Raw genomic sequence first — 16108 nt, 5'->3', positions numbered from 1 at the left:
CTAGGCGATTCACTGTGCGTTGTGTCAATTATTGAAAATTACAAAACTTACAGACTGAGTAATTCAACCGTAGACACTTACCCAAAGCTCTGTACCCCAATTCATTTTCACGACAGTTTATCACTCACTATGCACAAAATACATTTATAACTCACTAGCACTAATTTAACTCGATTATTGCCACAATTTTGTTATTTTTATCACTATTCATGTGCAGACACCACCATTTCAAACACAAAACATGGCTGACTGACCAACCAAAGACTACAAATTACAAATGCAAACTTGCAAAATCCAATGACAACCAAATCAGCCATCCATAACTAACAAGTTACCAGAGATAAAAGAACGGCAACAAGAAAAAATGTGTTGTCAGATCAAATAAATTTCCCCTTTATATGTTAAATGAAAACAAAATTTGTTTTTTCAATTCATGTTTCATATTTTATTTTTAATTTTCATTCGAAACATATATTTTGATATGACGTTCAGTATTGTCAGTTCGTGGTTGAACAAGTGACCCATCAGATCTGCGGCGAACTAAAGTTGCACGAAGCACTTCCTAGAAAATAAAACAAAAATATTAAATAACTCCAAATCATGAGCATGCCAGCATATATACTCGTATCATAAAGGTAATACGCTGCACTACAGCTATAAACTCAAATTAATATAAGTTTCCAAATGCTTCTAAAGATTAGTTCGCTAAAAAAAACTAAGTTTCACCTGAACGGGTTCCAGGATAATGTGATGACTAGACCTTCTTGATGTTGGAGGACCCGTGATTGAGGAAGTTCGGGAAGACGGCAAGGGACTCTATGATAAAATTAATATTTATTATATTATTATAATAAACATAAGACCATCTAATTATTTAATTTGATTTGTGGTGGAATAAAAACTTTCTTTGCCGTCTACAAGACTTAAGAAAAAGGAGACGTCTTTTAGATTTGAAAGTAAGATCTTACTAGATTAGATAGATATAATTAAGATTTTGATTTATTGTATTAATGAATTCCATCTAGTAGTTAGACATTTCAACTTTTTCAGAAAAATAATTTCTATTTGTATTTACTTTCAAAGCAGGAACGAATCCAAAATCCGCAGGAAGAGGTTGGGTCTGAATGCTAAAGTATCCTTCTTCCGAAGCTACTGATACGATCGAAGGTCGAGCTGACAACTGTTGAGCTAGCAGTAGGGGATCCGCATCTATTAAAATACGTAGTTTTCCATATAGATACCTACTTATGTAATTATTTTAATATATTGCTATTTTCATGGTAAATTAGATATTTGGACGATTCAAAAGCACTTGTAAAAGTTTATTTGACCTGAAGGCTGAATGTATAATCAAGTAAATAGAAATAGAAATAGGAATTTCTATTTATATTTACTTAAGGCAACACTCATAAAACGAATATTGACTCTTACCAATATTCATTCCTTTGACGACTCTACGAGCTTGAACTACCCTTCCAGCACTTCGTCTAAATCGTATGCCCTTTTCAGCTTCTCTTCTTAACCTTTGGGCAGCTGCAGCAGACTCGGCTATTGCCATAGCCATTGATCCCATCCCAGATCGTTTCAAATTAATATCAACTAAGTAGCTTAAACATATAGCATTTGACAAAATGTTATCACTTGGCTAAAAATACAAGGCATGCTCTGAAATATTTTTTTAAGTAACTACCTACTCCATGGATGTATAAATAGCTATCATTGATGACTTATTAAAACAAAAATTTCAATTTTTATATTTACCGATCCAATGTTATTGACACTGATATCTAGAGTTCTTAACGGAGTTTTTACTAAACCTATAGCCCTTGCAAGAAGATCACCACATGTTGGTGGATTTTCAGCATTCATAGCTGACCACACGCCAGCCGGAGGTTTTTGCAACGGTCCGGGCTTAATTCCACATCCGGATATGTTCAACCTTAAAAATAACACCAATGGAGGAGATTTTACACTTTTATAGTTTGCGCGATGGGTTGAGTGTGTTTAGCACAGGCTCTAAGTAAATTACAGGGCATCCGCTGTATCTAATGATTTATTAAACTTTTGAAAATAAATGTACTCGTAAATAATACATTTAATATCAGAACTAATTGTTACTTATTTGTTTTGATGCATAATATAAAGTGTAAGTATAAAAGTAAAATGTACGAAGCCACTTTGTCGTGTGACCTCAAAACTCATATGCGATTCCACAAAAAGTGCGATCGAAAATTTTCACAACAATTTCTTCTTCATTATTTCAATCGTTTTAAAAGATAGTCAAAAATGGAATCACAGTTTTTCTTTTAATTTTTCTTAACTTTTTTATGGCTAGACCCAATGGAACATCTTGGAAATTCTTGTTTAATTAACATTTTACTTACGATGTTAAATTACATCCTCGAGCTATAGCCACCGCAAGATGAGCAATTCCTTCTGAGCCAAGTCTGTTGTTCAGTCTTAAATCTAAGGTACGTAGCCCACAACTAGCATTGTTAAGAACTGAAGATATATTTTCTAATCCAAGGGAACCTTAGTATGATCATGAGAATATTAATATTAGCAATAGGGTAAAGAAAATAATGTAAAAAAAAATTGAAATAATTACCATTGTTTAAAGTGAGTAGGTGTTTCGATCACAATAGATTAATATACCTAACTATAGGTAAAAAAATAAATTATACTAATTATTACCAAATACGTTATCAGCCAATATAAGACTTCGAAGTTTGTCTCGCTTGGTTATAAACTTCGATAAAGTTACGGCCCCATCATCTCCAATTTTACAGTGGCTGAAGTCTAAAGTTTCAAGGTTAAAGTTATTGGTCAATCCTCGAAGTATATATTTAACTCTTTGACAATTCATATCACTCCGAGTAATCCTAAAAAAATAGATATATTTTAATTAAGATTTGTATCACAAATATAAGTAGTAACTAGATATAAAGCTTCGTTAATTTACTAAGTAGGTAGGTATGTTAAAGATTAGACCTAAGTGATTTCAATAGAGCACAGTTCTCCAAGCCACGTGCCAAATTTTTTGCGTCATTATTAGTAAATTGAAATTGATCTCTACGATATTCTACAGCAACAAATCGTTGTTGAAAAGTTATGTGTATTTCAGTTAAATTTGTCAGACTACCTAACGCTGCATGTAACGATACATGATCTGAAACAAAAAAATCTAAAGTGCTTAACATGGACCATAAATTGAAATCATAATTATTAATCTATAACAAGATTACCTCTTGTCATGGTTTCGCTGTTTTTAATCTGAAGTTTATTTGCTTGTCGTTGACCAGATATTATACCAACCATTTCTGGTGAAGTATTTCTTTGATCTGGAAGATCAACTGGTATCAGACTTCGTATCGATAAAGATTGTATAAAGGGCCCACACAATTTGACCAAGTTTTTGACCTTAGGAAATTATAAGAAAAATGCTTTACGTTAATGTATTATTATGTTAAACATTCATACATTAAGCACAAAACTTAAACAAAATTTAAACTAATGTTAAACGCGTGAGCTTGTATGGGCTAAACACATATAACGTTTTTGTAGTAAGCCAGGTAGTTTTTTTTGGTATTAAAATTATTTAAATATGTACTTCCTAAAAATAAAACTATATCTGGACAATAAAAACTTTTGACAAAGTTTCTCGGTACCTAACTCCATGAAAATTTTGACAATTTGAAATATGAACCAATTTTGACAGTTATTTTTTCTTTGAGATAGCTGGTGTACCTATCTACCGTCAGATATTGATTCCATTCACTTCCATTTGAATTCGTAACTTATTAGTAGCAGGTTTGGTTTCCGTTTAAGTCCCAGGTGCAACAATACGCTTTTTAGTAGAATTCATACAATGCAATGCAAATTTTCCTTTTAGTCTTTGGAATAATATAGATCGCTTAACGCATTTTATTGGTCACATTTTTTATTGGATGTCTGATTAATATTGCCAGAGATGCAGGATGTAAATCCTCAATGGACATCTAATATTTCCAGAGATGGAAGATGGAAATGCTCAATGGGTAATAGAAAATTATTTGTAAGCCCGCTCGTGCAAAATCTGGGTACATTAGCTAGCACATATTAAATTTGAAACAGAAAATCCAGAGCAAAGCAAAGGTACACCAGATATAAATAAATTATACATGTACCACACCTTCTCAGGGTCATAATGACGTGGATTCATATTTTCCAAGAAATCTGCATAATGTTGTTCCATGAAAATATTAATCCATGGTTTTAATTCACCATCAGCAGGATAATGGGACCACTTTGTATAATAACATCTTTTCCAAAATATATCGCTCTTAATATTATCAGCTAAAATTTGTAGAGGGACATCTGTGCTTAAAATTTGTAAAAAGAATTCTCGGTCTTTTGCTATGAAATCTTCTAATTTTGGTAGTCCTGTGAATAATTCATATTTAAATAAAATTAAAGCCTTTATTCGATATCAATTCATTTTTCTTTTGATACAGACACTCTAACTACTTACCTATCCAATTATCACTCAACTTCGCTATGCATATACTCACAAGAGATTTTGGGTGGTTTGAATTCCATTCAAAATTTTCAGATTTCAATTTTCTGTCCCTCTCAATACCTCCACTACCTTTATACGCAAGATAAGTATTTTTGCTTATAGTCGTTGGAAGTTTCATTTTGCAAGCTATAGTACAATACTACAAGTTAAAATTGAAAAAAGAATTAATAAAACTTACGTTATTATCTCTACATGAATCTTGATATAATAATTGTTTGGGTCCAGATTCGTTAGATCGTTGAAAATAAACGCCTCGTTACTATGGAAATTTTAGTTTCACTGTAGTAGTTAGTTTACTCGTAATAATAATTTGGTTTGTTTTATTATGCTTACTGAAATATTATAATTTATTTATTTATCAAATGTGCTTAAGATATCCTTAGCCACCAGATTTAAAGTTTAAAAATGTCAAATCAACATCAAATAAATTATAAATATAGGGAAAGCAGGGAAAGCAATTCCTTTTTTATGGCAATTTATGTATTTGTCATTTCCGACCACAGAACAACAGACATTTGTCATTTGTCAAGATGACAGATTATTTTAATCAATTAAATTAATGGCGAATGGCGATGGTTTACTTTTTATGCATTTTACCTTTTCTTATATGAATTCTAATTTAATTTGAAATGTAATGAGTGTATACTGTATAATTTAAGAATTTGAATTGTTTATCGTCCACTTAGTCTATAATGGATAAACACAATAGCTCCGAGTTGTTAAACTCTGATTATTCCGTATCCAAAAATGCAAGTTCCGATTCATTGGATTCAGACTCTAAATCGAGTTCATTGAATTCCAAACACGGACAAGACTCCGTAAGTGTCCAAAAACGCTTAATTTATGCTTATTGGATTTTATAACTGTAGCGATGCCATTTCCTGAAGGTTCAAAATTTACCGTGATCAGAACTGTCTTGTGCGTTAATGGACTGTGAAGCACGCAGTATTCGAGATAATATCACGATGAGCAAAACCAGAACTATTCATATTTGTTTGTTTGTGAATCGTATGCTCAGTTACAAGGAGCATAACGAATTTTCAAAGGTATCAATAAACACTTGAATTGGGCTCGTCAATCTTGTAAATAATATACAATTAGTTTTGATTTTGTCTTAATTTGCCTACCAAAGTAGATGTTAATGAATTGTTTTTCTTTATATTTTAGTCCCATGGATTGGGTGACATTCAGTTGTTAGATGGAGAAAAAGTAATGGGTGTATCCAGAGATGTCACATATTTATGCCCATACAATGGTCCATCCCATGGAGTTCTTAAAGTTACAAATTACCAACTGCATTTTAGACCTACAGAGGCTACTTCTCTACAAACTACATTGAGCGTTCCGCTAGGTGTTGTAAGTATTTTCTCTCAAGCCAGAAATATACTAGCATGTCATGTTGTGCTATGATGTATTAGAAGCATAATATCTATTTCATACATTTAGTTTGTTTATAGTGGAGTAGTGTGCTGTGACGTCTAAAGTTGTGTCTCTCTCTATCCACACTAAATATGAAACTGATATACTTCTGACACGTGATGACAAGCTAATATATTTGCGGGTTTATTAATTAGAGTATATTTAAATAAGCTGTGTGTCTGCATTGTTGAATAATTGACAGAGCAGGGAACCTACACAAAGTTTTATGAAGGTTAATAATTTGAGAAACTTTAACACAGGTATCTCGTATAGAAAAAGTTGGTGGAGCTTCATCTAAAGGGGAAAACTCATATGGTATTGAAGTATTCTGTAAGGTAAATTACCCTTGTAATATTAATGTAATTAAGATCCCATGTAAATAATATACATGTATACCTACCATATCTGAGCAAAATAAATAAATGATTATGATGATTATGTACCTACCTATAAATAAGTTAATTAAATTTATGCCAGTTTTTCTTCAAAAGTTGAGCCATCAGCTGAACTGATTTTCAAACTGAACAAAATATAATATTAATGATAAAAATATAGGAATGGAATGTAATAAAAATAATAAAAAGCTATTTAAACGCTATAATAAAAAAGCTAGCCGAAACAAGTGGTAATTTCTTTTGTTAATTTAAAAGCATTTGTTAAAGTTTATTTGAATAAAAAATGTTTCTATTCTATTCTATATTTTATACCTATGGAAAAAAGTTTTTCATATTGGACTATTGATGGCACTCGTAACTAAAAGCTGTCATCTATAAAATGAACTGGCCTTAAAAAAATCTGTATTGCATGTTTAAAATTCATTGCTTAATATTGCTGAAATTTTTTAGGTTATAGTATTTGATTATAATATTCTTACTTATTTTTAGGATATGCGTAATTTGCGTTTTGCGCACAGGCAAGAGAATCATTCAAGGCGTGGTATATTTGAAAAGTTGCAGCAGTTAGCCTTTCCACTGTCGCACAGATTGCCACTGTTCGCATTTAGCTATTCCGAGAGTTTCCCAGATGACGGCTGGAATGTGTATGAACCGATTGCTGAACTTAGACGAATGGTGAGGAAATATTTATTTGATAGCATTTATACACTTTGTTTCGTGTAAAAAGCTTTCTGGTATGATGTCGCCATTCCAACACCTTGGGAGTTGGGACCCTAATTAGGCTGGGCTCACTAGATCACGTGACCCGCGCCCCTTTAATGGCACTCGCGTAACTTACCTGAAGAGAGATAGAAGAATAATTTAACTGATAGAAAGAGAGGCGTTTATTAAATTTCAGGTTGCAACTTGCAGGGCTAAACAAGCTGAATTGCACTTTATTGTTTCGTAACGAGAGTTGCTATTTACTTAAAGGTCTGCGGAGGAATTTGTCTATACGTAGAAGGTACTATTAAGTTTTCTGAGCGGTCTGAGCCATAGTGTTGAAGAACTAATTAGTTAAAAGTCAAAGTCAAATCATTTACAGTATGTGGCAGAAAATAATGTACATCAACCTTTAGAATGAGATTTCGGCTTTGTAAACTGGTGTCTCTGTGTTGATCATACCTATGTGATGTCGGTCTCAACGACAGAGACTACACTCTACAATACCGCTATCTCTTTCTAAAAGTTGATGTACATTATTTTCTGCCATGTACTGTATTCAAATTGGGTACTGTTGTACTCTTTCTGATTGTCAATTGCTGAATTTGCAATACAATGATGTGGTTAGTGCTGATAACTGTGATGTGAGCTTAAAACTAGAGCTACAAGGTATTTAGATACTGTATGCGGCAGAAAATAATGTACATCAAAGACAGCGGATTTGGAGCATTGTCTCTGTCGTTTGTGACCGACAAAACGACATATAGGTATGAGTAATAGAGAACGCTCTACAAAGCCGAAATGTCATTCTAAATCCGATGTACATTATTTTCTGCCGCGTATTGTAATAGTATTTTGAAATTTCCAGGGTGTCAACAACGATATGTGGCGCATAACGCGTATAAACGACAAGTACGAGATATGTGACAGCTACCCAGCAGTTTGGGCTGTACCTGCCGCGGCAAACGATGAGTTGCTGCGCGCAGTGGCCGCGTTCCGTTCTCGCGGACGCATACCCGTGCTGGCGTGGATACACCCAAGCTCACAGGCCACTATCACAAGGTGCAGTCAGCCTTTAGTTGGTGTGAGTATTCCAAATCAAATCGATGAAGTTGCAGTCTGTAACTCGTTTTTGCTTACAACTTTATGTTCAGTGGCATATTAATTTTGACAGGTTCATAAAACCCGATGTTTGTTTGAAATTATCCTTCTATCACTACTCATATTATAAAAAATGCGAAAGCTTGTTTGTTTGCTCTTCAATCACTCCGCAACGGAGCAACGAAGCGACGTGATTTATTGAACGGATATAATATGTATTTAAAGAACTGGAGAGTGACAACGCGTAGGTTACGTTTTATCCGAGAAAATCGAAGTTTCCACAGGATTTTCAAAAACCTAAATTTACGAGAACGAAGTCGCGGGCGTACTAGATACTAGAAGTTGCGGGCATAGTAGGCAGCTAATAGATACTAGTTTAATTCAATGGTCCTTAAGGTGTAGTGGGTGAAGGTCATTCTACAAAAATTCAAAACTTCATAAATATTTTGTAGGTAAGTGGTAAACGCAGCAGAGAGGACGAGAGGTACATACAATTGATCATGGACGCTAATGCGCAAGCGCACAAATTATTCATTATGGATGCTCGGCCGAGTGCCAATGCCATAGCTAATAAAGCCAAGGGAGGCGGGTATGTTTGGAATTTTAATATCATTATTTCTTACAATTTTTTTTTTTTTTGAGAGAACTGTCTGGTGTCCATTAGATGATCAGTTTGCCAGTCATTGCTGTAACTGACGAAATAAGTGATAACTTACTGTGTTACATTTTAATTAAATTCAAAAAAACTTATTATTTTTCATCCCAATATTAATCACGTAAAATGTAAAATATACATAAATAAAATAATAATATAAAATTACGATAAATATAAAATTTTTAGTGATATTTTTCTTTTCCTTTTTAAGTACTATTAAAATTAAATAAATTCACAAAAGAAAAAATATATATAAAATGTATCACTGAACAAAAATTGTATATATTGGATACCTATTTCTAAAGTTTAAAAGCAAATGTTTCCAGGTATGAATCTGAAGATGCGTATCAAAATGCAGAACTAGTATTCCTCGACATTCACAACATTCACGTGATGAGGGAAAGTTTGCGGAAACTGAAAGAGCTTTGCTTCCCACAAATTGACCAAACCAGGTAAGTGCAACTCTTAGGCCGCGGATACACCTGTAAGCTTTACTTACGTAAATGAGTACCTTACAACAAATTTACTAATGTAAACTCTCTTATAAGTACACTAGCTTATTTCCGCGACTTCGTCCGCGTGGATCACACAAACTTCGGACCCCTATTTTAGCCCTTAAGGGGTTGAATTTTTAAAAATCCTTTCTTAGCGTATGCCTACGTCATAATAGCTATCTGTATGCAAAATTTCAGCCTGATCCATCCAGTGGTTTGAGCTGTGCATTGATAGATCAGTCAGTCAGTCAGTCAGCTTTTCCTTTTATATATTTAGATTCATATTACTAAAGTTGTGAATTAATTACGTAAGCTAATTACGTGAGTATAACATACAGCTCGCGTCAATCTTTGTGATGACTGATTATAAATCAAAATATAAATAAAACCTATATCGACTGAACTGGCCGGTACTATCTCAATTTAAACAACTTTATAGGATCAAGGAAAAACTTGTTTCCTTAAAACTTCCATTTAGTGATGTATAGTGTAGGTGAACCCTCGCTAGTGTATGTGCTTGTTCCAAGCTAAAATAATTATAGATAAGTCTTGAACTGTGACACTACGGAGTACGAAATAGTAATAAGGGAAATCGGCAATTTGAGTTTGATAGTCAATATAGTAAAGGTGATCACACACCACAGTCGAGCGGAAACACACATGGTGAATCTTTCATTCTCAAATCAAAAGCCCAGTTTAAACTACGCTACGTATAAAATATCGCAAATATATTAAAGAACAATAATATCGCTTAGCATTCATTTTTTATTACTTAATCGTATTATGTTGTTGTTTTTCCTTTTAAAACCCCAATCCCAGTTCATACAAAGATGACGTAAGTAACTCGTATTTTTGTTTTGAACCGTGCTTTATCATATTGTTATTGTTATGATATTTTACATATATTTTGATATGTAGGTACATAGTGTTTATAAGTCTTAATAGGCAGCGGCTTAGCGGTTGGATTAAATCAGATAGGTCATTGGTTACCCCGGCCCTCCGCCCTTACCCCTCGATCGGACTCGCACAAGAAAGGTTCCGTACCATCGTACAAAATATTTTAACATTTTTATAATCAACACTGCAAGATAATGACAACAGTGCCATGTATATGTGATTTAGTAAATTTTTTTTTCTTGAACACCTATGTTGAACGCGTTTTAATTTTTTTTAATGTAACCACAAATTCGCGGTTTTCGGATTTATTCCTTTAGTTCTGCATTAAAACCTACCTGCAAAATTTCAAGATTCTAGGTGAACGGGAAAGGTTTTATTAACAGATACGTCAGACAGACGGACAGTCATACAGCCAGACAACAAAATTATCTTATAAGGGTTTTCCTTTTGAGGTATGGAATCCTAAAACTAAATAAACAGTCTACTCTAATAATTTGAGTTTGTCTATTGCTTCAAGGTGGTTCAGTGGCATAGAAGCCAGTTGCTGGTTGAAACATATTAAATGCATTTTGGCAGGTGCTGTACGCATCGTGGATAAGGTAAGAATAAGGATAATAATTCTATTTGCTTTAATAAATCGATTTTGATGATAAAAAGCGTGGATTTGACCTCGCTCCAGCAACGGCACCAGCGGGACTGTAATTTATACTTATATTATGTGTGGTGTACTATGGTCAAACCCTTCTCATACTGAGAGGAGACCCGAGCTCTGTAGTGAGCCGCTATGGGTTGATCATGATGATGATAATGATACTAATATTATACTAATATTAGAATACCAATCGATTTGATTTTTGGCTTAGAGATAGTTAAAAGGACTGAGAGTAACATAGGATTATCCCAGAAAATCAAAGAGTTCCCATGGGATTTTTAAAAACCTAAATCCAAGCAGACATGGTCGAGGGCATCAAGCATCTGGCTAGTAGTATTGTAAATTGAATACTTGAAAAGAGCAACTGCTGAGTTTATTACTAGTTCTTCTCGGTAGGAGGGGCATTCCGAACCAGTGGTAAATTCTATTGATGAAAGCACTGGTAAAAGTTCATTTGGATAAAAACTCTTTGTTTCTACTATACTTTACACTCATTAGAATTTTGGGTATAATTATTTTTGCGGCATATTGGTGTGATAAAATAAGTATAGAGCAGTATTTACCATTTTAGGTAGAGAATCACAAAACATCAGTACTAGTGCATTGTTCGGACGGATGGGACAGAACAGCTCAGCTGACAGCACTGGCCATGCTCATGTTGGACCCCTACTATCGCACACTTAGAGGCTTCCAGGTGCTCATTGAAAAGGAATGGCTCTCGTTCGGACACAAGTTTCAACTGGTTAGTAAATTTTGTAAGGCAATATAATTACTGGAGTACCTAGGATATTGTTCATATACTCGAAATAATCGAATACTAATGTTTGTACTATGTGTTCTACGATAATTTCTTCTCATGATGTCATATGGACACGACACACGGATATACATAGTTTTTTGTTAACAGACAGAATAATATTTTCGTACAATTTTTGTAGTCTAAATATATAAAAGGAAAAGGTGACTGACTGACTGTCTGACTGATCTATCAACGCATTTTTTATAAAAAAATAACCGTTTTAGCGAATCGGTCACGGCGACGAGCGTCACTCGGATGCGGATCGGTCGCCAGTGTTCGTGCAGTGGGTGGACTGTGTGTGGCAACTGCAGCAACAGTTCCCGACTGCATTCGAGTTCACCGAGAGACTGCTCATCACCATCGTCGATCATCTCTACTCGTGTCGCTTCGGCACGTTCCTCTTCAATACTGAACGAGAGAGGGTGAAAGAAGGTGAGGTTCCTATAATCCTCTACACAGAAACTGCGACGAGCGTCACTCTGATGCGGATCGGTCGCCAGTGCAGTGGTCGAAAGGAATGGAAATAGCTTAATATTAACACGTAGGCTACTTTTATCCCGTGAAAGTGTTTCAGTGAGATTGAAAAAACTTATATCCACGTGGACGAAGTCGCAGGCATCATTTATACCGATTCTATCCGCGGAAAGAAGTTAAAAAAACCATTTTGAGACACCAACCAATTAGAATCATGTTTTCAAAAAACATTTGAAAGAAATTCAATTAGAAAACATAGTTTCGTTTGTGACTGACTTTTTTACGCGTATAGAGATATATAATATTATATATAGATATAGAGATATAATTATATATAGATATATAATATATAAATATTTTTTACGCGTATTTCTAACGATAGAGTATAGTACGGTATATTCAGTCGTTAAATTACATAGTAGTTGGAAAATAACGTAGATTCATTGTTTTTGCAGAAGTAAAGGCTAAGACAACATCCCTCTGGTCATACATAAACAGCAGACAGAACCTATACCTCAACCCACTGTACTGGGGTCCTTCTTCGTTCAGTCCGAATTCTCCACCTTCACCATACTCCAGGCCTCAGATGGTGTTGGTACCTGTAGCGTCATTGAGGATTATCAAGCTGTGGAAAGCGTTGTACTGCAGGTGGAATCCTACGATGAGACAACAAGTAAGAGCAATAATTATTTTAATATTGATTTTAATACATAGATGCATGCCGACAACCTCTCTGGTAAAATAGTGCGAGTTTTGTAGCTTTTGTAAGTACCTTCATATAATTTGACTGCAAGATAGAATACAAGAATAAACAGAAACGCGAGCGCAATTTTTTTCTGTTATTATAACACAGAAAAAATTTAAAGCGACAGAGAAACGAGCTCGGCCATAACAACATTTTATGTTTTAAAGCCGAAGCCGAGCGAAGCGAAGTTTGAAGCCGGGGACTTCAGCTAGTTGACTAACCATTTCAAAAAATAATTTCCTTTTGTCTAGGATTTCGGGGGTGGGGGGTCGGGGAGCTACGGCAATTTCTGACGGTATTATACTTCGTTTTGAAGATCTTCAAGTTAGCGATACGTGATTTAAAATGTTTCAACAATAGAAAGAATAGCAATCGAGATATTGTTTTTAATCGAGTCAACGATTCGAGCGAGACTCTTCCACAAAACAATCGATATGTTTTCCGATTGTTTCGAGTCAATGGACTCACCGCTCGTGTCAAACTCGATGCATCGTCCTCCCGGCGCCGCGCGTCGAGTTGAGTATAGTTGGAACTTAATTTCCAAACTTTCGAAAGCCACACCAATGATGAGTCGTGCTCGAAATTTTAAATTTTGGGATCAAATTAAGCATCATCATTATGATCAACCCATCGCCGGCTCACTACAGAGCACGGGTGTCCTCTCAGAGTGAGAAGGCTTTGGCCATAGTCTACCACGCTGGCTATGTGCGGATTGATAGACTTCACACACCTTTCAGAACATTATGGAGAACTCTCAGGCATGCAGGTTTCCTCACGATGTTTTCCTTCACAGTTAAATCAAGTGATATTTAATTACTTCAAACGCACCCCTGACCTCCGTTTAGAAAGCGGACGTCCTAACCACTAGGCTATCACAGCACTTGCATACGTGCGTTTAACTGCTTCAATCTTTGTTTATAAAACCTCCTAATTATAATCACAGGATCCAATATACCAACGTACTCGTGAGCTGGTAGCTCTGCGGGCTCAACTCGAAGCAGCAGCCGCTGCGGCGGCCGGCGACCACGCGGCGCGGCAACATCGCCTCGGTCTCACTCCGCCGCGCGTTGCGAGTCCACACCACGTGTGAACTGTACCAGCACACCACGGACAGAGAAGGTGATTACTTCTTGTAACGCTATGTAATAAACAGGATTCGATATTTGTATTGCTGCAGTCGGAAAGATCCGGGGCAACATCACCGCATCGCGTGTGAACTGTATCAACGCACCACGGACAGTAGGTGAGGGGGCATCCATAAATTACGTGAGGTGTTTTTTTTTAATTTTCTGCCCCTCCCTCCCCCCCTGGTGAGATGTCGTGAGATTTTATTCAACCCCCTCCCCCATCCCCCAATCTCACGTGAGATTTTTCAAAATGTGGGTTTCTTACGTAAACGCGTTGGATACTTGAATGAAATTATTTTCTTTCGAACGAATTAGTGAATGATCTTAATCGTATTACGACTACGCTTAAGATTAAATCTTAAGCATGTACAATCTGGATTAAATGGACAAAAATAGTATAATTTTTTTCGTTTCAATCAGAAAAAAAATTGCGTGATATTTGCAAGACCCCCCTCTCTCCAACGTAAAATTAGATGAGATTTGACTCGACTCCCTCCTCCCCTTAAATACCTCGCGTAATTTATGGACGCCCCCTGATTACCTCGTATTACACTATGTAGTATATAGGGTTAGATATATTGTGTTGGCGCAGTCGGAAGGACGCGCGGCGTGGCAACACCGCCTCAGCCTCACTCCGCCGCGCGTTGCCAGCCCGCACCACGTGTGAACTGTACCAGCGCACAACAGACAGCATGTAAATACCTTTCACTACACTATGTATATTGTATGGCTACGCAGTTGGAAGGATCCCGGCTCAACAGGCTGCGAAGCACTAGTATACTGCACTATTTTTCTTTGTTATTAAAATACATGAATAACACATAACTGAGTAGGTACCTGCGGTAGTGGAGCGGTGGGGAATAGGTGTGATGACGTCAGTGGCGTGCACAGGGTTTGAAGCCAGGGTAGGCACTTGTTAAGTAGGAACCTGTTCACTGGCAGGTCATAATGAAAAATATGCATTGAGCTATTACAACTGGGGTAAGCAGTGCATTTACGCCTCTATGACCTGCACGCCACTGGATGACGTGATGTGAGAGCTCTGTGATTTGTCAACTTGTGACAACTGTCACCCCTCCCGCACCGCTCCACTACCGCAGGAGCTTCTTCAGTTATGCTAACATAAAAAAATATTTCAGGTAATTTGTCATCGCCACAAAAGGCTGACAAGAACAAGAGGGAAAACGATAAACTGACAAAGTTCTGTTCTTAGATTTTAAAACTTTTTACGTCTAAAGATTCACAATACTTTGTTCGATTATATTGTTTTCGCATTTAATTAATTCCATTCTTAGTGTTTACATCAAATTTTAGTTATTGTAAATAATATAGATTACTCTTTTTTTTAAATATGTACTATTTACTCGCGTATTATTATCGTTAAATGTCTAGTAATAAACTATTTATAGGAAAAATATGTACAACTCTTTATTTTATTTTATTAATGACTTAATCATAGATATTATGCGTTTTTTTATAAAAAGTGTAATCTACAGAGTAAAATAGTATCTACCTACCTATGCAACAAAGTGGAAAAAAATATTAATGGACATTCTGTTACTCTAGCTGTAAATAATAAAAATAAAAGTATCTTACATGAGCAATGATTATTTTTTATTTAATTAACAACCTTCGAGTTTCGGTACCTTAAGGTAGTGGTCCGACCGCCGACGATGAACGAGAAACGAGTAGAACTAGAAACTTAAAAGAGTTGGCGATCAGCGGGAAGCGAGTGTGTAGTTTCGATAGTTTTGTCGCCGGGCTATAAGCGAGTGTGCAAGTGCGACGAGCGATTACTCGCGCCATTCGCCCGCGGTCGCTCAGTCCTGTGCAAACCTGCGCGCGCTTTACACGTGTGCAAGCGAGCGAGCATAGCTGCACGAATATAGCTGAGCGAGTTTATTTTGAAAGCTCGTCGCTCAGCGACAATACTAGTAAAGCGAGTCGTCGCCGGCAGTGTGAACAGTCAGAAAGCAACTTTTGATAAATGCATCTCTTTCGTTTACACGGAATGTACATATTTTGTTGTGAGTTTCTTGAGAGAGAAAATTGCCGATAGTTCGTCGTTATCTCGCCGGCGCGGCGCGGTC

At 35.9% G+C, this 16108-nt stretch overlaps 3 protein-coding genes across 9 annotated transcripts in view; 1 reads left to right on the top strand and 2 right to left on the bottom strand.

Annotated features, from left to right (window-relative positions):
• The window catches only part of Cip4 (formin-binding protein 1-like Cip4), an 82360-nt gene extending 82081 nt beyond the window's left edge, over positions 1-279 (bottom strand). For 4 of the 6 annotated variants that reach the window (XM_034985040.2, XM_034985042.2, XM_069497996.1 and 1 more), the window contains exon 1: positions 82-278. In XM_034985040.2, the coding sequence (XP_034840931.1) occupies positions 82-105 (24 nt within the window). In that variant the 5' untranslated portion in view covers positions 106-278. Of the gene's footprint in view, positions 1-81 lie in introns of all 6 variants that reach the window. The other 2 variants (XM_034985039.2, XM_034985041.2) reach the window with 1 other exon arrangement.
• Positions 280-451: 172 nt separating this feature from the next.
• Positions 452-4676, bottom strand: LOC117996809 (uncharacterized). Its single transcript, XM_034984945.2, has 11 exons — positions 4511-4676; positions 4172-4422; positions 3246-3420; positions 2992-3169; positions 2695-2882; positions 2385-2532; positions 1762-1939; positions 1432-1645; positions 1076-1209; positions 727-816; positions 452-562 (listed from the first exon to the last, which is right to left on the bottom strand). Exons 1-11 carry the CDS (start codon positions 4674-4676, stop codon positions 452-454), a joined length of 1833 nt encoding a protein of 610 aa, XP_034840836.1.
• Positions 4677-5103: 427 nt separating this feature from the next.
• On the top strand, positions 5104-15618 carry mtm (phosphatidylinositol-3-phosphate phosphatase). 2 transcript variants are annotated; one of them, XM_069497994.1, is made up of 13 exons: positions 5104-5376; positions 5726-5914; positions 6238-6312; positions 6862-7047; positions 7943-8158; positions 8628-8764; positions 9157-9282; positions 10739-10820; positions 11445-11615; positions 11897-12104; positions 12602-12819; positions 13835-14010; positions 14611-15151. In XM_069497994.1, the coding sequence occupies exons 1-12, from the start codon at positions 5251-5253 to the stop codon at positions 13979-13981; spliced, it is 1881 nt and encodes a 626-aa protein (XP_069354095.1). In that variant the 5' UTR covers positions 5104-5250; the 3' UTR covers positions 13982-14010; positions 14611-15151. The 2 variants fall into 2 exon arrangements, with proteins under 2 accessions (XP_069354095.1, XP_034840928.1); XM_034985037.2 differs by lacking the exon at positions 14611-15151 and adding an exon at positions 15158-15618 and having other exon boundaries at positions 5105-5376.
• The last annotated feature ends 490 nt before the right edge of the window (positions 15619-16108 follow it).

The sequence above is a fragment of the Maniola hyperantus genome, chromosome 4, assembly GCF_902806685.2.
Source record: "Maniola hyperantus chromosome 4, iAphHyp1.2, whole genome shotgun sequence".
Taxonomy (NCBI): domain Eukaryota; kingdom Metazoa; phylum Arthropoda; class Insecta; order Lepidoptera; family Nymphalidae; genus Maniola; species Maniola hyperantus.
The sequence above is the reverse complement of the archived record's forward strand: the minus strand, read 5'-3'. Positions and strand labels throughout refer to the sequence as shown.

Bases quoted from the DNA above. Each gene is read 5' to 3' on its own strand.
- mtm (XM_034985037.2), top strand. From the start codon at position 5,251: ATGGATAAACACAATAGCTCCGAGTTGTTAAACTCTGATTATTCCGTA. The intron at 5,915-6,237 runs GTAAGTATTTTC...ACTTTAACACAG, and splicing joins TGAGCGTTCCGCTAGGTGTT to GTATCTCGTATAGAAAAAGT. The intron at 8,765-9,156 runs GTATGTTTGGAA...AAATGTTTCCAG, and splicing joins AATAAAGCCAAGGGAGGCGG to GTATGAATCTGAAGATGCGT.
- LOC117996809 (XM_034984945.2), bottom strand. From the start codon at position 4,676: ATGAAACTTCCAACGACTATAAGCAAAAATACTTATCTTGCGTATAAA. The intron at 3,170-3,245 runs GTAATCTTGTTA...TTTTTGTTTCAG, and splicing joins CAGCGAAACCATGACAAGAG to ATCATGTATCGTTACATGCA. The intron at 2,533-2,694 runs GTAATAATTAGT...GATCATACTAAG, and splicing joins ATTGGCTGATAACGTATTTG to GTTCCCTTGGATTAGAAAAT.